At 32.8% G+C, this 23,669-nt stretch overlaps 1 protein-coding gene across 1 annotated transcript in view; it reads left to right on the forward strand.

Annotated features, from left to right (window-relative positions):
- Positions 1 to 19,418, forward strand: part of alpha-Catr (alpha-catenin related) — an 82,710-nt gene extending 63,292 nt beyond the window's left edge. Inside the window, exons 4-13 of the mRNA XM_068770519.1 lie at positions 1,776 to 1,985; positions 3,994 to 4,131; positions 9,313 to 9,570; positions 10,678 to 10,873; positions 12,712 to 12,794; positions 14,052 to 14,330; positions 14,697 to 14,860; positions 14,984 to 15,137; positions 15,677 to 15,883; positions 17,622 to 19,418. Of these exons, the coding sequence (XP_068626620.1) occupies positions 1,776 to 1,985; positions 3,994 to 4,131; positions 9,313 to 9,570; positions 10,678 to 10,873; positions 12,712 to 12,794; positions 14,052 to 14,330; positions 14,697 to 14,860; positions 14,984 to 15,137; positions 15,677 to 15,883; positions 17,622 to 17,756 (1,824 nt within the window). The 3' untranslated portion in view covers positions 17,757 to 19,418. The remainder of the gene's footprint in view (positions 1 to 1,775; positions 1,986 to 3,993; positions 4,132 to 9,312; positions 9,571 to 10,677; positions 10,874 to 12,711; positions 12,795 to 14,051; positions 14,331 to 14,696; positions 14,861 to 14,983; positions 15,138 to 15,676; positions 15,884 to 17,621) is intronic.
- The last annotated feature ends 4,251 nt before the right edge of the window (positions 19,419 to 23,669 follow it).

Here is a 23,669-nt window from a genome sequence, read left to right on the forward strand (position 1 = left end):
TCCATGTCATTTCATAAGTATTTCGAAGTAATAATGTGTGTAAAGGAATATAAGCGTGATATGATCGATGTACAAAGTCAACTGTCACCGCATTGGGACATTGGCCTCTATGCGCAAAATTTAACAGACAACTGTTAAGCATGAAGCGACTGATAATAAGTAACAATCGAAATTTCTGAACTATGATCGATGATTTACCACCTAAATAACGAATGGTCTTGCAAACACGATAACTTTAGTATTTTAAAATCCAGCATAACATCCCACTCGTGGACAGATTATTTCTGGTCTTAAAATATTCGCTCTGACCGTCCCGTCGCTTTAAAAAATATATATCCTTTATGTCTGTTTAATAAGGTAGATTCATTGTTTCCTTTTTCCATGTTAGAGATATTATTAAGAGATAGACCTCTTAATTTGATAAAGAGACCAAGAGTTAGGCATTATATCAATTACATAATTTATACCAAATGCAATTACTTTTACTTTATCAAAATTGTTTCAGAAATATCTTTGCTTAACAACTAGACTACTCCATCTTCTTTAATGTATAAGTCAAAAGTTTGTTTTCTAACTTACTCAGCTTCCTTTTACGACTCAACTTTTGTTATAGAACTTTATCTAATGACATACAGTCGATTGCACATCAAGTTTAATGTTGTCGTGACTTAATAGCGTAGAAAACTCTGGCACATTTCGTACCAAGTTTTTTTCTAAAGTAAACATTTTGAAATCTGCAGAGTTAATGTAAACTCATTGAAATTATTTTGAAATTAATGTACAGTGAAAAAAAAAACATTTTAAAAATTAATATGTAATTATTGCACTTAATTTATCTAGTTACAAAAGAAACACAGTAACAAGAACAGTTTATTTGATTAGTTGAAATGATATTACAACCGTAGTTATTAACTAGCTTTGATACAATCAAAAACTGGATATCAGAAAGATATATTTTATTTATTAAACTGCTTTTGGATCTAAATAACTTCGTTATCCAAAATCCGGTAACGAGTTAACAGTTATTCTTGCTGAATTCGGGAAGGTATACTAAAGCACATTCTATAATCGTTTGTGTTTTAATATAAAAGTTATGTATAAAAAGGTTTAGATCTTATTATTATCGACTAGAGAAAAACGTTGAAAAAGACTTTCTGGCAATGTTTTACCATAAAAACTTAAACGTAATCGCCAGTGTCTATGATTACATGCCTATCCACAAATAAACATCAAGCTGTAATCGAAAGTCTAACGATAGGACAATAAATGGCTATCCATAGATTTTTTTATTTTAAAAAATCTGTGGCGAAATATTAAAAATACTTGATTTATCCAAAAGTGTAATTTACAAAATTTGGCCAAAGCACCATAAAGTTTTGTCTGTTGTTTACTCTTTAGCGACTACGCTAAAAAAGTTACGCACGGTAACATCAAGATGAGAAAAAATAAAAATACGTATATTTGTAGTAATAGCAATCGAAAGAAAATCAATAACAAACATAAAATTCATAAACTTTTTGAAAACAATAATTTTAAAAATGGAAGTCAAAGATTTCTTGTTAGATTTTTGAAGATTATCATCTGATTTAGTCTTGACGTTGATTCATGGGAAACTTTGTGTAAATTGAATTACATCCTTCTGTGTTATAATTAATTTTCAATTTAAACGAGCACAACTTTAAACTTTCCTTTTGTAATTCCTGCAAAGAAAGAGGTATTATTAAACTTTCATAATAGAGTTTTCTAATTGTCTATAAATTATCGATACACGACAGGTGGCGCGTTCGCTAGACCGCTTGGAGTCGGTGTCAAACTTTGCGGAATTTGTTCGTGCTTTCACGGAATTCGGAGGTGGTATGGTGGAACTGGCGCGGCTTACGGCGGAGAGGCGTGCCGACCTCCGCGATGAAAGGAGGAGGGCGCAGGTGGCGGCCGCGAGGAACGTTCTGGAAAGATCTACACTTATGCTCCTTACGTCGTCGAAGGTATTTATTTTTCTGTATATCTCACAATCATAACATATACCGTGTTTACAAATAACAATCATCTTCATCATGTCAGTCGATAGAGGCTCTCTGCAAGGCATAGGTTAAAGACGACTACAATGACCCGACTTGCGTTGCCCGCATTTAATGACCACCGCGACATTGATAATATCGTCGGTCCAGCTAGTGAGATGCCTACCCACGCCGCGTCTACCAGCTCGTGGTCGCCAGCCGAAAATCTAACTGTGCTATTAACATTACGGAAGAACAATTGATGATCTCATCTCATTACGCAATTTCTTACTGACAACCTTTGGATGGATTAGAAAAATTAGTCGACTGAAACGAAAAACGAAAAATTATATAACGTATAAAAAAAAACATATAACTATCAATACAAAAATATACGATAACGTACCAAACGATAAATATTGTAGCAAGACGAATGACAATTAAACACAACATTAATCTAAATAAATTGGTTAGCAGTTAAATAACGCCCTAGGCGTACCGATAAAAAATTTGGGTTCAGTTTGAATAATCCGTGTTATATTAAAACTGTATCCATCGAAAGTTTCCTTTACATTAAAAACAATTTTTTTCGCATAAAAACAACGTACCTCAAGGCTCTTCACACCTCAATTTACTTTTTTTGCTCTGTTCATTTTCTTGAGGTTTATGTGTGGGTATATTGCATAGGTTACCAGGCGAAAAATAAATATGTTCTACCGTTAAAATTACACTTTATTTGTAAATACAATATAACTTATAATAATTTTCACATGCAATCACTACATTTGCAATGTTTTTCGAAGTTTGGCAGAAAAATAAATCCTCTACCAGCCCTGAACTGCCATAAATACCTTGAAGTGCTTACATATCCATAAATGAAATAGTTTATTTGCGTTCATGCGGTCAACTAAGCCGAGAAGTAATCGTGATTAAATAATACGACAATGTTTCATGATGGATAGACTTGATTACTGTTCACCATTACATTATTTCCGTGCAGCTATATAAAAACTTATACTTTATACTGTAATGCATTTAATGATTTTATCATAATACATGTTAAAATAATGGTTATAAAAGACTGTTTATAAATTTTTGTACAGTTTTTCGTATCTAAATTTGTATAAACATTTTCTTATTCACTGAATTGTCTATTGCATGTGCGTCTGTCTAAGTATCGTCTATTCTTTTTATATTTGGTATTAAATATGCTAAATTGAAACGTGATAAATGCTCTATGAACTGATTATATAAAACATCATCATGGTACACGGGTTGTCTAAATTTCTTTATTTGTTATTTATTCGGTAGGAGCTGTTATATCTTACATATACTATACAGTACACGAAAAAGATAAGTACAACTAAATAAACTTCGCGTGGTACAACGGTTCCTGTCGGACATTAGATAAAATTTCTTAGCTATTTTATGTAAAGCAATGTAAACGATTAGTATGATCTTACTAGAATTCCATAATTACTCGAGAAAATAAACGTTTCGAAAATTTCTTTGTATTATTTCTTACTTTATTGTGATAATAAGTAAATCATAGGTCGGTAGAAATACGGATCGAGGATGGTTATTATTCTGTTGTAGTTTCAAAGCTTGGGGTTAGTTTCGGGTTAAAATAAGATTTATCCTTAGATATTTTTATATTAAAAAAATATCAATGACCATAAACTCATTAGAAAACTGCATGTTGCAAGACGTCTACTGTTGAACATAGGCCTTCTCTATAGAGAGTCGCCAACATCCATTGTTTCTCTACGTCCTTAATAAAGCCGTCTGTCCACTACAACACAAAGTCGCTTTGTATCAGGCGAGTTGGCGGTCAAACGCGACCAAGAAAGCGCTAAAAAAATTATGATACAGTGTTTTGTTCAATTCTTACCTGTGCGTTAATATATTTACGTTTCAACAATTTTTTTTTTGACCCTCACACAATATAAAAAATGTTTAACTATTACGTTTAGTTTATGTGTGCACTTTGTCTTAGACATGTATGCGACACCCGGGCAGTGCATCGGCGCGGGAGAATCGAGACACGGTGTTTTGTCAAATGAGACGTGCCATGGACCTTATACATTATGTAGTCCGCGATGGTTTGCCGGGACACGAGGAACAATCGCATGAGGTTTGTCCTTTTAACTTTTTTTTTAATATTGCTAATTCTGATCTTAAACTTGTAAATAATTTCATTTCTTAATATAGTTAACGTTAATTTATCACTTGAGCATACTGTGTATATTGTTGTGTCGAAACTGTGCACGGCGGCTTTGATAAGTCGTCTGAGCTGTTTGTACATTTGCTAACATTCACTAAAATATAAAAATAGTAAGTATCAAGAATTTATGTATTAATTGGAAGAAACTTGCAGTTTATGTATAGAGCTACAAGGCATAATAAATTCTGTAAGAAACGGATTTTATATTAGTATTGTTTTTTTAATTATTGAAGACCCCAGTAATCAAAAAGTTTTTAAAAAAATATTACAACCATCACCTACAGGGGTTTTCAGCTATAATACCCGGTACGTAGCTCATATGGTTGAAGAGTAAGACTTACGACGAAGATCGGCTGTGTTTGGGTTTGAAGAGCGTTGTCTTTGTCACACTGTCCTCCTATACTTTAAGAATTGTAATAGACAAAGAGATGTAGTAACATATCTTTGTCTATCGCAATTACCAAATATTACTATACATACGTCTGGTAACGTTTTGCAGTCTTATCGCTTCCGTTAAATAGCCACTATATTTAGTCTCGCTCTTATTTTCGACGTACCAAATGAAATGCCTTGGATAAATCATTACTTCTGAAAAAAACATGAATTAACTCCATCACGATTCATTTACAAATACATTTTGGTTATATAATTAATTAATAGTTCTGCTAACCTAACTTCGTTATTGTCAAAAATGTTATATTTTATAATATTTAAATCTAACTACAACTATATATTTGTGTTTTAATTTAATTTCGGAAAAGATAATTTTATATTTGAGAAGCAAAAAGGTGTAACGAGTCATTCGTTTGATATATATATTTAATGAATAAATTTCGTAAGTGCGACACTTATTTCAACATTTTGGAAAACTGTAATAAATTATAATTAAATTACAATATGCTTTTTATATTTGCTGCTGTGATGTATTCGTCGACATGTTCGCATAACACTTAAACTCTACGGACATTTCACGATTTCGCTATTAAAGTCGCATTGCTGTGAATTGAAACGCTGAAACGCTATTTAAGCCGGGACGTTCAAGTAATTCCTAGCGATTATGTTCGAGACAAACGCTAATAGATCAGACCTATACTACGACAGACAATTTGTATAACGCTATATTGTAGTAAGTTTGTCCAAACTTCTGGCTATATTAAATTAAGAGTTTTGATTTCCGGTTACGTACTCTTATTAAAATAATTTTATCGATTAATCGAATATTCAAGGTTTGAATTATGACGTAAATATTTGATATAAATATCAAGTTTTCACAAGGATTTTTGGTAGGGTAAAATTAACAATTTTTTTTAAAGGGGTATTATATTATATATTAACTAAAAACATTTTTATGTAGTTAAAAATTATTTTATTTTATTGCAGAGACATCATGTTCTTAAAGAATCTAAAAATATTTACCTCCAATTACAGTGGCAAGTAGATATAAGAAACTGTAAATTTGCAACTGTCTAGAATTTCACATACGTATTGGTATCAAATAGCGGCAACTCTCTCCCAACTGTTTGCGATTAGTAAAAGCGGAAAAAAAAATTGTAAAAAAAAACACTAGCGATACAAATTAGAATGAATAAAAAACTTGTCTAGAATTAGCGTGCCCAAAAAAAGAAGTAGCAAAAAAAGCCTGTGCATATATATATATGAACGTATACAATTAATGATTACTAACAAATATATTGAAAACTTCGCTAATCATAGTATACGTTCATGTCGCTCTTATTATACTATCGTGTAATGTTACAATTGACACATCTCTGACCTACATCTTTTATGCTGCATAAATAAAGTCTAAACAATCAACACAAAATTATAAAATTTTTACTAAACAAAATAAAACTTTTTTTTACAAATTATATTACTCTTTAAAACAATTAAAATATTTGGTAGGTAAAAGGTAGAAGCACAAGAGCCCAAAAAGTAATAGCGCAAGAAGCGTATACAGTAAAGTTGGATTATTAATCGTAATTCCTTTAAATTTCCTTTGGAATATAAATAACATGATCCATTTCTAGACACTATATAGTGCCTTTATTTTACCAGACTCCCCTTAACTTTAATTAATTGTAACTTAACTAACAATAATATCAATTTCCTATCGCTTTTACCTGAGTTCGGAGCGTGCACTAAGAAATTATTACCTTTAATATAATGTGATTTGTTATAGGTCTAAAAGCTTTAAGTATATAAATGTATGTCACATTTAATGTCCATAAATGTGTGGTACAATCTAAAAACATTGGTTTCAGGATCGAGTTTTGTTATAATAATAATTGTTTACTATTTATCTCTGCAAATTTCTTACTGTGAAAAGCTATAGAAAAAATAAATTAATAGAACATATTTCAGAGTGATTACTTTATTTAGAGTGATTGAAAATGGGTGTGAAAACTTTAAAGTTTTTTGCGGATAAATGAATTGTATATTTACCTAGTTTAAAGCTTTTGCATCTATAAAGCCAGGTAATCACTCTCTATACTTGTAATAATAGACGTCTAGCGCTAACGAGCTCTTGGACTTTAACGTAAAGTTTTTTATTTTAATAATATATAACCTCTATCAAGTGTTGAAATGATCCTATAAGTGATCCGATTATAAATAACTTGCTGCACAACTGACTCAAGGTTTAAAAGCGACTCTGCACCAACACAGCCGGAGATTTAATTTTAATATTACATAAATCCAGTAAATATAGTTATTAAAACGAAACACTAAGCTTTCTTATCCAACCAGATAACCTTACTGCTAAGATTTGATAATTTTTGATTTAGTTTTATGAAACTTACGAGATCAAAATCATAAAGGATTAGTTAAATTTCCATATTCCTTAATTCAAACGTACTGACTTGAAGGTCAATCTGTTGACTGTCAAGATTCCGTTCTATATTTTTATTTTTGAATAATTCAAGAGCATATTCCTGAATTTATATTACATATAAATCGTTTTACACCAAAAATATGCTCAAAATTTTTTGACGCTACAAAGCGTTTAGTGTTTCTAAAAATTAATTTGCAAAAAATAAAGAGAAATATAGTGTATTACTCAGGCCTAATTAATTAGGCAAAAATTAAAAAAAAACTCAAATTAATTAAGTTTACTAAATTCATGATCTCTTTAAAGGTACTTACATATAAATAACAATTTATCTTTAATTTTAATCTTGATTGAATTATGGTATTTTTGTGTAATACTGAAAGCAATCGCAAAATAACCTAAATGATATTTCAATATATTTATAAACAGATATTACAAATTTAGATGTTTTGAGGTATAATCCGATAAAAGTATAATAGTTAAATTTCAGAATCACTGTGAACGAGCGACGACTACATGTAATTAGATCAATCGATTTATTTAATTGACTTTCGTTTCCAATTAGATTATGTTTATCCAGGATATAGTTACCAATATACCAAAATGTCACTAATTGAATCGTTAGAAAAGTGTTAGACGTTAATAGAAATGTAACTCGTTTTTATTCTATAATACTCAACTGTTGATGTGCGTCTACTTATGAAATCCATTGATGCGTGTAAACAGATTAAATAAAAACTATTATCTAAAAATGTATTATTAAAAGTAATAACTAAAAGAAATTGTGAAGAGACACAAACTCGAAAGTTGCACGTCGTAATTTAGAAGCAATCAGATTTTTCGATTGCAAAGTAACAAAAAATATCAGTTTTATTTATGCAATAGATTATAAAATAATTTCAATAAATTCCCAACGAACTATTTTTATTTAAATCAGTTATTTTTCTAATAATTTTATTTAGGGCGCTACTTAAATTGTATATAGTAATAAATTTTTAATTGTTTATGATTAATATTTAAATTTATTGTTATTTATAATCTATTTTCATTTATTTATACTGTGCACTTTTTTCATAAACACGCAATTTTAAAGTGTACTTTCTTTAAAGAAACTTACAACTAAGTATATTCATTGTTTTATTGTGCAGAATGTTATTAAGTTCAAGTCGATTTTCGAGGTTTTGAATTCCAGGTAATGTGACTGACGTAAATAATTATAGCGGAGCGTAGGTAAAGCAATACGTAAGTAAATTAGGACACTTAGCTCCCCGATCCGCTTACAATTACTTGATTTAATTTTTTATCCCTTTATTTGTTACCCTTTCTATTTATCAAAACATAAACTCGATATTAATTTCTTTTGTAGTTGCAACCTTTCTCGGATAGCCATGAGCAGGTACAAATCTTATGTTGGTATTATTTATGGTCTAGCCGAGTGCCTTTTTTGAAATCAATACAGCCGTATGTATATCTGCTACAAAATTTTTATTATATGCTTCCGTTTTCCTTAATATAATTTTATTTATACCTAGCCATACTATCATTTTTTTCCTCATATTAAAATCACAGAATTAGTACTTAACATTTTGTATTTAACTTATTCAAATTTTTCACTATTATACGTAATATGAGGAAGGATAATGACTTTCTCTGCACCCTCGAAATGTTCACGAGTTTTATTTTCAAGAGTTAACTTTATTTAAACGGAGAAACTCTGAGATCGGTACGTTTTTTCTATGTACCTCTAGTTTTCTATCCGACAAGTTTAAATTTGCTTAGGACTATGTAGGTTCAGTAGGATATAGTGATGCTTCACGCCATAATATTTACAACGATACTCGAATTACGAATTAATACGTGCCACACTACAGGTATGAAGAATATATTCGAACAGTAGGTATGTGTGCTAAGCTTCATTGGCAGCTTAAGCAATTCACGCGCTAGAGTAACCAGTAAGCAAAATTTACGTCACACTACACTATTAGGCATAATTAGAATACATTAGCTTTTTTAATAATCATTATACAGTAAGTCAAATCAAACAGGACATTCTTAGAATAATAATACGACTTCACATTAAATAGAAAATACGAGAAACGTTTGCATCGTGTGTAGCAAAATTGGCAATCGCGTGATAAAAATAATTTCAGTCCGCATGCAAATTTTTCAAATATTTTTTTTTCATTATTGGAGTCTGATGGTTAGCAGTAGGTTTGAGGTTATTGTGTTGTGTATAAATATTTGTATATTAGTGTTGGGTACAGGCGGCGCAATGGGAAACTGGAACAGCTTTGGGAGCGCTCCGTGGTTTAACGGCTCAAGTCCGGACAGCAAGAGCTAGAGGCGGTGCTGACGCCGCACGAAGAAGAGCCCTCGCTAGTACTCTTCGCGCTCTCGTTGAAAGGACGCACGACTTCACTGACTCCGCCTACACGTCGCACGACCATCGACAAAGAATATTAGCCCTCGCTGAAAGAATAGCTTATGAACTGGAGAGGCTGGTTGCTGTCGCCGTCTCTGTGGTTAGTGCAAAAAACGTTCAAGTTTTCGTAGATTATAACAATACAACGTTCAAAGAATTTTTCTTAATATAATCATATTGCGAGAATCTAATAACAACCCTTAATAATCAAGGTGTGACAAAAAAAACAATGACACGTAAATAATATTACAATATCTCTATTCTGACTTGTAGACCAAAAACAAAAAAAAAATGGAATCAGTTTTGACTTCAAAGTATACAATCTTACCGATAAATAATTTAAGTTATTTGTGACTAAGTGGTTGAATTTAAATAATATTGATAATTTTATGATTAACCTTTTGTAATAATAATTTGTTGTCTCATGGTCGTTTAGGAAGAGAATAATAATAGGAAAGTACTATTCTCGGGACTTGTCTACGAGATCGAATCCGAAATGGGGAAATCCACAGACTAACCAAAGTAACCGACAAGTCCAGCGCATTGGCAAGTTGAAGTGGCAATGGGTAGACTATATAACGAGCAGAATAAATGATTGTTGAAGCCTTACGATTCTGAAATAAAGACCACGGACTAGCAAGCGCAGCGATGTCGACCGAAAAGGTTAAAAAAACGTTGGATGAAAGCCGCTTTGCATCGGTCATATTGGAAATTTATGGAAGAGAGCAGTAGATATCGTACGGCTAAAATGATGAAAATATAACGTTCACCCTCCGTGTTGCTAGCCACAACGGCCAAAATACTTTTTAGTGTTCATTTTTGTGGTTTCGAATTAAAACTCGATTTTAATTCGGACGCTGTCACTTACGTAGTATATCATTGCGTTCGGGTAGAAGTTGTGTAAGATATGCAGCCTCGATCACTCTTCTTACAATTTTCCTCATCAATAAGGAACAGACACGTGCTTGGGTGGTAACTAACTAATATGGATGATGATGATGTATGATGATACTGGATGGAGATCCGCTAAGCGTTTAGATTGGGTAATGGGGGAAGAAATACGTGCTAGAGAGGTAAATTCAATTTCATCCGCTAAACGAGTATAAAATGGTGTACTATTATGTAATCTATAAATCTCTCTCGAAAAAACATATGATTACATTGGTTACTTTGTTGTATATAATTAATTTGAATAAAAAACCATTAGGAGGAGCAAGGATCAAGCGGTAGCGGAGCGGCGCTTGAGAGCGCTTGTACGGGTGCGACTAGCGCGGCGGGCGAGCTGGAACGAGCGTTGGTGGCAGCGGCACGGGAGCAAGCACGAGACCTGCCACCGCTTGCAGACGACGCACGTCGTCTGGCGACTGACCTCGCCTACATAGGTAACCCACCGCGCCCAATAGGTACAGTTCCCTTTGAATTTCGACGAACACTTGCGTGCGCCAATTTGCCTTATGCTTCACACTAGCAATCATCATTTTAGATATGTTACGCTGTTTTTTTAGCCATTTTATTTGAAGAACCAGTAAATAAAAAGTATACGTAATAAGCAAAATGTAGTCCTACACCAAATATCAGAATTTTGGGATAACGTACGCGCCATTCGTGCCTGTACACTTAACTTATACCTTATAAATTATACACCGAATGTAAAAATTCTGAATGAACACATGTGCCATACATGCTTGTACACTTTTACACTTGTAATCACTATAAAACTGCTTAAAAGTTATACACCCAATGTAGAAGTTCTAGATGGAGGAACATATGCGCCGTATATACCTGTAACTTTTAACCTTAGCAATCACTACAAAACTGCCTATAAGTTATAACATATATGTTGAATGTACTTCTGAATGAACATATGCACCTAACAAGCCTATACTCTTTTGAACACTAGTAATCACTTTAAGACTGCCTAAAAGCTTAGGATCGTCGACATCTCTCTTTGTACTTAAAGCTGCCATCGACGTGAGGCCTCAGAAGGGCAATTTGATTGTTAAGGGGGGTAATTCGAAGATTGACCCGACATGAGTTTAACTTTTTCGCTTCAATATAAAAATTATGGATGTTACATGAGGGAGGCATAAAAATTTTAGAAAGTCTAAGGTGGAACATGATACAAAAAAGATCGAGAAACACTTGGATAGATAGTACTCAATACTAACAAGCAATAGGGCTTACACGTGCTTTATAAAGTAGAAGTTTTTGTCGGCTTTGTTTCATCCTATTCAGAACACCGACTTTCTGTGATGCCAGTATTTTGACATGCAATTAAAAACTGTGTCGACAACAGGACATTAGCAGGATTCTGGCGTGAAGGTTTTTTTAAGTTTTCTGAACAAATATGAGCAGCATTAACTCGTTTTTCTGTTTATTTATTCATTCTATTATCTTACTATCCACTTAGAAACATTAACGGTGACCAAATGCACACGTCATGAGAAGAATGCTAGATGAACCTAATATAACAGAAACAGGAACCTGATTGACCTCCTCTAATGCTAAAAGCTATTGAGGTTCCAAACGCCCCCTTATCTAAAAAAAGCCTACAACAATATCAGACTAGTTTTTTTTTTCTAGTCACTTTTAGAATATTCTTAATAGAGTAATAGACAAATTTATTCCCAAGTTTTATTATCGCTTAAAAATTTTTAACACTACTATAGGTTTTTTTACAGTTCTCTTTTGTTTAACTTTGAAGATATTACATGAGAATGTACTCCTAGATATTAACCAATTACCCACAAAATTGAACAATTTTATGACGCCTAGAGAAAGCCAATGTTTATTTTACTAGAATAATGCAGCGCTTGAATTAATCGAATAACTCTACATTAAATCCTTCTTTGACTTTTATTGGCATATTTTGCCAAACTCTTTTTACCATCATTTTGTAGACTGGTAATCTTTTGCATTTTTTGAGAAAGTTGGTGGTACCTTTCCGAACAGCTAGTTAATCTATAAAGATATCAGTTTATGATACCTAAAAATGTTGATTACATTACGTAAGACATTGCTAGCTTATTAGCTATGATATATTCATCAACTTTTTTCCATTTCTAATATGACTGGAGAATCGAGCTTGTATTCTTTAGCCCGTAGCTGACTTAGATAATTTAAAAAAATATTTTCATTAGGTTTCTAGTCGCACAGCACGTAAGTGTTCGTTCATGTCTTTAACTTTTACTAACTTCGAATTTCATAGGACAACCTTAAAAAAATATATTACTGCTTTCAGCTAGTACCTGTGGTGAAAGGGAATCGGAGAGACTGCACAATATAGCCAGTCGGTTACACGAACAATTAGACCATATTATCGAGGTGCGTTTTACTGATACTCAATATATTTTTTAAATGGAGAAGGAGGGGTAAATATACGTTAAGTAATCTGTTTCGAAATATCTCGTGTGCGCCTTATCAGTGACGTCCTATCCTTTGCATACTACAGCGGACCGGTGGAACACAGACAAGTACATGAGCTTTAAATTCACTGTCGTATGAATTTGTATGCAGTTTCCACACTAAGTTTTGCTCCAGTATGTTGCTTTTGAGATTTGAATTCACAATTGCGATTATTAGGCGAAGATCTTAACCACTAAGCCATCACAGCTACACAAAGTTTAGTCTTCTTCGGTTATTTTTTATATATTTGCAATATTTACTTGTACCTCTATTGTATTAAGATTTGTAAAAAGTCATGTAATTGGCAATTAAATTTTTAAGAGATTTTTTCTTATCCCGGCACTTTCATCTTCGTGTTTGTAACGCTAACTGCGAGAGATGGTATACTCAAATAAAGATAGAGAAAAAACACTTTGCACGTAAATAATCGTGTGTCTCATGTTACATCGAAATAAACTGTAATACATAGGAAGTTTCATACTTAGTTAACATTAATGGGAAAAATACTTTTAACGAGAATTACGTATACATTTGTACAATATAAGCCAGGAAATTTAAAAACTAATCTAAATTGATATTATAGTTTACTGTCGGCGTGGCTATTTTAAATAAATATATACGTATATTTGCTATATTGGTGTGTCATCACTTTTTGGATCTCATTGAAGAGCTTACAGTCTCTCAACGAGCCATGAAGAGGAATATGCTGGGGGTTTCTCTACAAGGTCGAGTCAGGAATGAGATGCGAAAACGAATAATAATAACCGATATAGCCTAGCAGATTGCAAAGTTGAAGTGGCGGTGTGCAGTCCACGTGGCGCACAGAACAGAAAGTCGTCTAAAGGTTCTGAAGTGGAGACCATCGACCGGCAAGCGCAGCGTAGGATATCGATCATCCTGCGTAACAGGTCGTTTTCTACCGTTCCTTTGACAAATCTAGAGAGAGGGAACTCCATGTCCAGTAGTGGATGTCCTCCGGATGAAAATAAAAACTTCGATGAAGTATCTATGCTATATATATGATGAAGAACGAAGACGTAAGGGCGACCACGTTATTCTTGTATACGTGTATGTACATTAGTCCATGTGCATACTTGTGTTTATATACACAATGAAGCAGTATTAAACATATAATTAAATCTTAACCTAATTAATGAACATTAAAATTAATTACAGGTATGCAAACTACTTCGACATATTGCAATGTCAGAAACCCTCCAAGTGAGCGCAAAGTTCGCTGAAATAAACCTTAGGATATATGGGCCGCAAGTTGTAACTGCCGCACGTACGTTAGCAGCGCACCCGGGCAGCGCAGTTGCAAGGGAGAACCTGGACGTGTTCGTGGACATGTGGGCGTGGCTGTTGGCCGACGCAGCCCGCCTCGCTAAGGAGCTACTCGATCTAACCGACGACAGACCGGACAAGCAACAGTACAGCAGCTTGCCGAGGCCTGGCGTAAGTTTTACCCTCGACGTGTTCGTTAAATTTCCAGAACTCTAATATCAATATTACAATATTGCTTAACTACTACGTTTCTTAATCACCTGAACGTTTTAATTTTTATGTAAAATAAATTTTCTGTGATAAACTAAAGAACTTTGTATAATTTCACGCATAAATTTGAAAAGCACCGGTCATCGTGGCGATCTTTGGTGGAATGGCTTTTAAATGGACTTTTATCGGTTGATGTGATGATGATCTTGAAGTAAAAATGTAACCTTTAAATGTTTCTCTAATCTAATGCGCTTGTTCTTTTAAATTATTGGGAATTCTGGGAAAAATGTAACGACTATATGGCTTAAAAAATGATTAATATTTCAGAAACACGGTACGACCAGTAAACCTCTAAAAGCTGTTAAACTGGATTCTGATGAACAGGCTAAAATTGCTAAATCGGGACTTGAGATGAAATTAATGTCTTCTGAGATGGACGCGGAAACGGAAAAATGGCAGGGAGCGGACGAGAACAATGACATCGTGAAAAGGTATTTAAAAACGAATTATGAAGTACACTTTAATTGCAATAGCAAGTAAATAACATGACGGTTTTTATTTAAAGACTTCAAAAAATCTATCCAGTAACTTTGAGAAAAACTTTATATTAACAGGGCGAAAAATATGTCTTCCATGGCTTTCGCTATGTACCAATTCACAAAAGGCGAAGGGCGGCTAAATACAACGCAAGACCTCTTCACACAAGCGGAATATTTTGCTGAAGAAGCTAATAGGCTTTATAAGATAGTTCGACAATTTTCATACCAGGTATGTGTACATTAATACACTTGAGTCATTTTTTTTCTTACGAGGTTAGTTAATGAAAATACTTATAACAATAAAAAAAACAAGAGATGTCGCTCAAAACGTTGTTCAAACTCAATATTTTTGACTGACGTATCTACTCAGTAGATAGCATTTTCGGTATAATCTGTAACAAACGAGCACACTTGTTATCAAGTACCGATAAATATTTACAAAATCGTTTTATGTTTTGTACTTATGAATTGAATTTGACTGTACACTAATTTATTTATTTTTTGTAATAAAAATGTATTGTTTACGTTTTATAAATATAACGCTTATGTAGTTTGGGTTTTATTATTATCACTTTTTCTTCTTTTTTGGGAAATGTAGTTTTTTTATCATAAACGTTAACTTAAAACGTTAAATTTACCATATATCGCATGATACTTGATGTTTATTAAACTTTGATTTGATTTTTTTTTTGTTATAAAAAGAGTTGGGTATACCTCAATCGTAACAATGAACACGATCGAGGACTTCAGCTATTAATTCTTGCGCAGGTTCCAGCAGGAACAATGAAGAAAGAGCTATTAGAACACTTAGACAAAGTGCCAACGTACGTGCAGCAACTGCAGTTTACGGTAAAGGAACCGACCGTTGGTCGGGCGGCGACCTTTAGTAAGGTCGACAACGTCATCCAGGAGACGAAGCATCTGATGAACGTCATCAGCAAAGTAGTTACAACGTGCTTCGACTGCGCGAACAAGGTGATTCATCTGCCCTTTAATTTATTCTCAGTTCTTCCAAGAATTTGAGCATCACATCGCACATTTGAAAATTTAGAGAATTTTCTAGAAATATTAAAGATTTTAGTGCATTGGAACGTAATGTTCCTTAGGTACCTTTGCCGTGGGAGGCGAGTGTGGGAGTGATTAAAAGGCACCAGAGTGTTGCACCTGTTAAGTACTTTAAAATTTTATTTCGTTCGTGGCTGTTAGACTTTCGGGATACGGGTGGAAGAGTGTGATGATTGTAATGAAGGTTTATTCTTGATTAAATGTGTATTTTAATAAAGTAACGTTGCCAAGATTGCTTTAAACAAGAATAAATCTTTTAGCTATTTAGAAATTAGTTTGTAATAGACATAGAAAAATTAAAAAACCGGAACCCCTTCTAGTTAAATTGTATGTTTTATTTGAAATTTGTTTCTGTTTTTCTACCGCTATGCACTGGGTGGTTCCTTCCGCGCCAGGGTCTTATTCCGTTGGACAAAGCGATTAACAAATCGTCCACCAAAACAAGTGATAAACCGGTCTGTCTCATTGTCTGTCTTACATTTCATAACGTATCCTCCCATGTTTATGTAATTCTGTGTGTAGTTACATCCGAGCATGTTTCGTGTTATCCTTGAAAGTATACAATTCAATATTTAAATATTTATGTAAATTTTGTACTCGTTGTTATTATTTACATTGGTATTTATGTAAAACGTCAGCTAGTTTGCTAGGTGTAACTCAAAAAACCCAAACCAAAATAGCAAAAAACTCGCCCCGTGCTAATACGCTTCTCTTCAATCGACAATTGGGAAAATTTCTTTATTTTATTTTATTTCTTTTCTCCTTTTTACGTTATAATTTGTTTCCTAATTTCAGTATTCCCTATGTATGCCCGAGAGAGTACCTATGCATTGGAAACCAAACTTACAAAAAGCATCTACATTTAAAAGTGAAAATAGTGTATTAAATGGATGAAGTAGGTATATGTGTGGGTTAAAGTTTTTGATCACTAAACAAAAATGTGGCAATAACATACTCGTAATTCAGCCTAACGTACTACATCGTGGTTACAGAGAATAGCGTAGTTTTGTTAAATGGTGTATTAATAGCTAATGTCTGAATGTTGTTTATTGTGTGTTGTGATGACTTATTATATTTACTTAGATTAGTATCTGTGTGTCATTACTAAACGCATTCATCTTAGAGTTTATAAGATTATTTATAAACTTTAGGATGTTCTACGCCTGCGCTCTATTTCCCATAAAATGAATATACTAGAATATTTCCATGATTTTTCAATGTTATTGATGTTAAAGACTATATATTAAATACTACTACGAAGAGTTTTATGTGGCGAATTAGTTTTGCGTAAAATTGGTTCGCGTGCATGGTGTTTATCATTTCAATGGGTGCAGTAGCAAAGGGTAGACGTCTATTTTATTGGTAGCGGTTTCGCCACAACACATTTGTATTATTAACCTCAAATGATAACCTTGTATTGACATGACAGCGTTGCGCTCGATGCTTGGAAATTATTCATGAAATTCAATGGCTAGAACCACACTCGCAGACCGAATAGCAGACCTGTGGTGAAATTTACTTCAAAATTTTCGGACACTCATCCTCATTACTAGCCAACTAGGCATTTTATGTGATCTGAATAGTGTGGCAAAACCGCGCCAAGGTGTTGGTGTAAGCGGCAGATAATAAAGTTGTTAATACAATGCAGTACAAATTGGACTTCACGGGTCTGTCGGCGGGCACAGCTGGGGCGGGAGGGCGTGCAGCGCGAGACGAGGACACAGCTGGTGGAGGAGGAGGCGACGCGAAGCCAGGAGGGAGTTCCTCCGACACGGCCATGTGACAGTACGGCATGGGCCGACGCGGCAAGGGCGACGCGCGTCGGACCAGGGTCAGCTTCCTCTTGTTCTAAAGGCTTAACGTCTTTAACTCGTCGCCTGCGGTCGCTCGGACAAACGCTATGGAACATTTACTTACAAATAGGTACGTCGGTACGTGTTCGTTTCCCGCTATTTTGCGGTTGGACCTAAATCTTATCCCTTTTATATTAATCGACAATTTTGAGAGATTTCGTAGCTAGAATTGACAAGCTACAATTCAAGATGTATCCATTTATTTTCAGCTATGCTCTGATAGATTTAAATAATAATATTGTTAATCAGATATGGCATCATAAATATTCGAAACGAAACGACGACGACGAAGATAACGCGTAATAATACGCTTCAAAATCCTTTTATATACAAAATAATTTGTCGCCTAGCGTTTGTCCTGAAATCCGACCATTTTGTTGGTAACCCATTGAACAGTTCGCACAAATATTGCAGCCTCAATGGGTTCCAACAAATATTTAGTTTTAAGATGATTAGTACGATATACAGGATAATCTTCCACCACGACCACTTGCGACACACTAAAGTACCGCTGGCGCCAAGTTATTTAATGTACATATTTTACCTGAAATCTCATCTGTAAGAATATAGGGCATTATGCTACCTAAAGTAATCTAATACATGACATTTCATATTTTTGCATTTTACCCTTAATACCTACGTTGGTAAAGTTCAATGAGGCTCTAGAATATACAGCATTGGATTTAGTACGCCTCGTCATAAAAACATTTATGATTTCTATAAAAAAGAGTGAAAACGTACAATAATTAATAAATATTACATTAAAATGTTTACACGGTGTTACACAAATACGTAAATAACACAGGAAATGTATCTTTTTAAGTTTCCCCGTACCTCTAACATCAATGTTTAGTAAGTTCCAACCCTGATGCTTTAATTATAAGTTTTTTTTCTCTCCTTTTACATGCACATGTTGCACCTTTGTAATCCTGTTGAACCTGTCTTCATTTTGCATAGCACGCTTCCTCTGTTTGTTTGGCAATAGCTTATTATGTTTACATGTAACATATCAGACATTGTACTTCAGAACGACACGACCTCACCATTTCGTTGTGCATTAGTCTATTGTCTAACATTGATCTTGTGTAAATACTAATAATGGAAACGCGCGGCGGATATTGCATGATTGTAAAACGATAGATGTGTGTTGCATGTGTGTATGTGACTGTCATTATGGATGTCGTACTTCATCTGTATCAAAAGAGAGGATGTTTAGCACTAAGAGAAGGGAAAATTGACTCTGGTTGCTGCCGATGCAGCACTTATGTCGCCCGGAGAAACTTTGTGTTATATAGACCATTCACTTCAGCTCCACAGAGGAGTAGACGGGGATTGCACCAAGTTTTTGCATGAACATGTGTGACTTGCTGTTGGCCTTGACGCAAACCTTACCGCTCAGCATGTCGCTAATTTGTCGTCCAATAACATGATTAAACCGTTCCTCCAATAATCAATCCACTTTTAAAGCGTTATGAAATGTAATATTTAATTAATAATGAAATTTTTTTATGGAGGGCCAATGTAAAATGATCACACTTTTGAATAAATTAAAAAAGATTCATGTGACAACAACAATACTAGTAATAGTATGTCTTTATCAACCATGTGGAAAACGTTTTAACTTTTTTAAACTCTACAGAGTAGTTACTTATTTACAAATAATATTTTGATCAAATAGTGATTAAAAATAAACCTCATGTTAAATACGGAAAAACTTGAGTTTTACTTTATTTGAATAAATATAACAACTGAATATAAAAATTTGCTTAAAATTTTAGTACTTTAAATGTTTAACAGATTTGTGTTATTCTGCTTGAGCTAAAGCTATTTATTTTATACAAGTCCTGTCAGCAATCTGCTCCCATTGTAGAATCGGTCTGTATAACACTGTTTCTATTACTGCTTAAAACATCATAAAGGCTTATTTTGCACTAAACAAATTATTGTGTAAATACGGTTAATTGCTTTCGGAATACACTATAATATACTATATATTTAAGATATTTTCAATTCTCGTACAATATTTACAATTATGTAAAGAGCTTCATTAAGCTTTATAATAAGAGTTGTGAATCGAAACTATGGCCACTTAGACTTGGAGTATTATTAGAATACTGCATCGAAATAAATGTCGATAAGTTTAGGAAAAAATAACAAATGTCCAATTATATTCATTCAACAATTAAAGAATAATTTAAATTAGTTATTTCCAAACATGATTTTTATAACTTAATTTATTGCCTTATATTCTCGACGTACAATAACGTTATTAAGTAATACAGTAGTATACAAATATATATACAAATCAACAAATATAACAGCGCTGGTAGGTATAACTAGGAAATAAAGATTGACAATTGTTTCAAACAATGTTATTCGTAGTTTCATCTGTCTATTATTATGATTAAAATGTGACGTTTCTTTATAAGTAATTAATAACATAACATTAATTAACAGAAAAGTTACGCTATTGTAAAATAGGATATTATCGACATTGTAGTATAATTTATTCTTGTCAGAATTTTTTTTCTACTCTATTCGCTGGATAAAGTTAATACCCTGATATAAGCAACTTATCTCATTGTTGTTTAGCGATATCCAGTTAAGTGTGTGTTTACATTTATCCGTCATTTACACAGTCATTGCTACTTTCTCTTGTTCGTATATAGTGTTCCTGTTTATTCAGCGCCTTGCCAACGAACTGATGTTTCTAATTAAAAATTGCAAAGAATAAGTTACAGCATTAAAGATGAATGCTGTGTGTACATAAAAACAATTATTAAAAAATATTATTATTGTTGGATCGCAACTGTAAACTTCTTTACAATTGTTGGCACTCTCTACAAATATCTGTCATTTGTCACTTCTGTCGCTTAGGAAACTGCGTTTCAAAATAAGCTATATTAACTCTTTTCAGCGAATATAATATACCCACATGATTTATCAAGAGCAATAAGAAGACAAAACTTGTTTTTTTTATGGTTCGTAAGTTTTAATATTAATGACAAAAATTATCTTTTGATATAGTGTTTAAGTACTAAATCTAAATTAATGTAGCAAAAATGTTCACAAATACAATAGCTGTGCCATTGTGCCTCTTAATGTAGAATAACAATGATTATAGGGCGAAGATGTAAGTCCATTCATAACACAATTATTACCGCTATTTGCAGCTGAGAAACTTTTATTGAAACAGTATAACTGCAGACGCATTTACAATATTTTTAACAGTTAAGTATATAGTTCTTAGCTATACAGAGATTTGTGATATTACAAAATACTAATAAAGAGATTTAGTACAACTTTTATGGTTTCAAAATTTATAAAGTAGTTAACTTTAGCGGAACACGAGAAGAACACCAATAAAATAGTAACTATTAACGTTAATATAATATAGTTTAAGATACGGTAGAAAAAATGTTCGGGGTAGGGTCCGGAATGAATGTGATGAAAACAGATATAATATTTTTCATTGATCAGCTTATTCAACGAAAGATTCCTATTATTTGCACTACCAACTTAATTGTAGACAATATTCATTATATATAATATACTATCCAAATAATCATTTACAAAGTTGTTAAAGTTTGAGCAAAGTTTTAGCATTAGACATATATTATCATGGGCTAACCAAATTCACTTGAAATGTACCAAATAACGTAGCTTATATAAATTTTAGCCTTTAAAATGTCATAACTCAAGTGCAAAAAAAAATAATCAATATATTTTTATTTGAAAACTATATTGAACTATACAAGAATGTAACCCTAAATGAAAACCCCGTTTATAATTGTAAATATAATCATTTTGTTATTGTTAAATAATTATAGATATTAGTTAATTCACTTCTCAAAGATATGTTTGAAATAAATATAATATTAATCCCATTGAGATTTAAGATTAAAATAAATAAAAACTATGGTAAAGAAACTGTTGTGATTGTTATAATTATAATATATTTAAAGTTGCATTTTCATTAATAATAATTAGAAATATATTTTCCATAGTGCTGCCAAAGTTTAATATACATAGAGTTAGTAAAATTGTTTACATAAAAAAATATTTTGAAGTTACTTGTGCATTTACGGATCGAGTAATGTGGTGTGATTTAAGAACCTTTAAATTAGTCGCTAATGGTTCATAATTCTAGCGACTTTTTTAGGGGACTTCAGCAGTTAAATGCATTTTGTGTGATTGTATCAGTAAATGTAAAATGGATTTGTTGCAACTCCAAATAAAAGAGATTCATTGGATCAGAATCTTTCATTTGTACCCTGCAGTTTAAAATTTTATTTTCGTCGTTACTACCCAAATGCTTGATAAAGTTTAACAATTTTTAACATAATAAGAAAAGGTAGAATAATGATTTTCCTTTTTAAATTATGAAGGCGGCTTCAATTAGTTCTAATAGATGAATTAACAAAAGAAACTATTTTTAAAATGTAGACTTGCACGACCGGTGACAGCACTCGAGAGTGTGAACAATTCAACTTCAATCAAAAACCAAAATGTTCTTTATTCGAATAGACTGTGAGAAGCACTTTCAAATCCTCAATCAACATAAAATGTTGGCATTGTTATCCCTACAATAAGCTACAACCAGCTCAAAAGGCCGTTCTGCTAAGAAGAGTCTGGGAAAACCTCAACAGTTGATCTTTACAAATATACTTTTATAAAGAGTACTTTACTTGATTTAGCTTCCTGAGTGTTAATGCTCAACAAGCTAATTCCACGCATTAACATAAATACATTGACACATATATTGGATATAAATGCTAACAATAGTGCAATATTTAAGATAATAGATTTCAGACGCTTTACAGTATACATAAGGATTATTAAGTTTCGCCAATTTCTTCTGGTGCAAAAGTGAAACACTTTGTGAGAACTGAATTGCAACTAATGGAGATGATTTTAATGACTAAGATGCTCTAACCGGTATTTCCGCAAAGTAATTTTAAAAAATATTATCAAATTCTAAACTTATTAACCTGTTACCTATTTTTGGTTCAACCAGTTTATTTCAAACTTAGATGTCCCTGTTGTACTAGTTATAATGTCTTTAGTTATACTTATCTCACTATCCGAATTTAATATTTTGTTTCTTACATATATAATTATGCTTGCATACAAACTTTTTCATATAATTTCTTTCTACTACAATATATTCCCACGGATGCCCAGTCCCTGAATTTTATTTTTAAATTTTTACATAACATTAATTTAAATATAGTATTGAAATTCATTTAAAAGTAAAGTAAATATTGTCGTTAATATGACAAGAATCTATCCTGTTCGAATTTTTTAAAAAAATTGAAAATATTAGACGGAAGAATGTCAGCAGGACCAATATTTTTAATGTTAAACAGAGATCCGCAGCAGAGTTAACCTGGTAGCAAGTGATTCGTTCGGCCCATGACTGTACTATCTCTCTCCGTTCAGTCAGTCCTACGTCAACGCTATCGGTAGCGGCACTCATGTTTTTCCTCAACCCCTACTTCGCCGCGTTTTCCTGAGACGCGGTACAGCGATTATCACTGAAGAGAGCGTTTTTCGTGACATCCTCAAATGAACCAATATAATAATTATTATTCAGGGATTACCCTAACAAAACTTATCTTGGGGAAATCTCCTATGATGCGACGGTAACTGTTCAAGGCAGATAGATTAGAGTTTATTCGGATAATTTTGTCCTGCTAACAATATTTTTTTCAAATTCTCAATTTTTCAATTTTCATAACAACTTTTAGATATTAAATATATTTCCTTTGAGGTTACTCTCACAAAAAAGCCCTTTTCCAGTTTCCGTAACACCTGTGAGTTGATAATAAAACAACTATAAA

This window comes from Battus philenor, unplaced genomic scaffold (assembly GCF_028537555.1).
Source record: "Battus philenor isolate CCGP_79_NKW_IND1 unplaced genomic scaffold, ilBatPhil1.0.hap1 SCAF_3, whole genome shotgun sequence".
Taxonomy (NCBI): Eukaryota; Metazoa; Arthropoda; class Insecta; order Lepidoptera; family Papilionidae; genus Battus; species Battus philenor.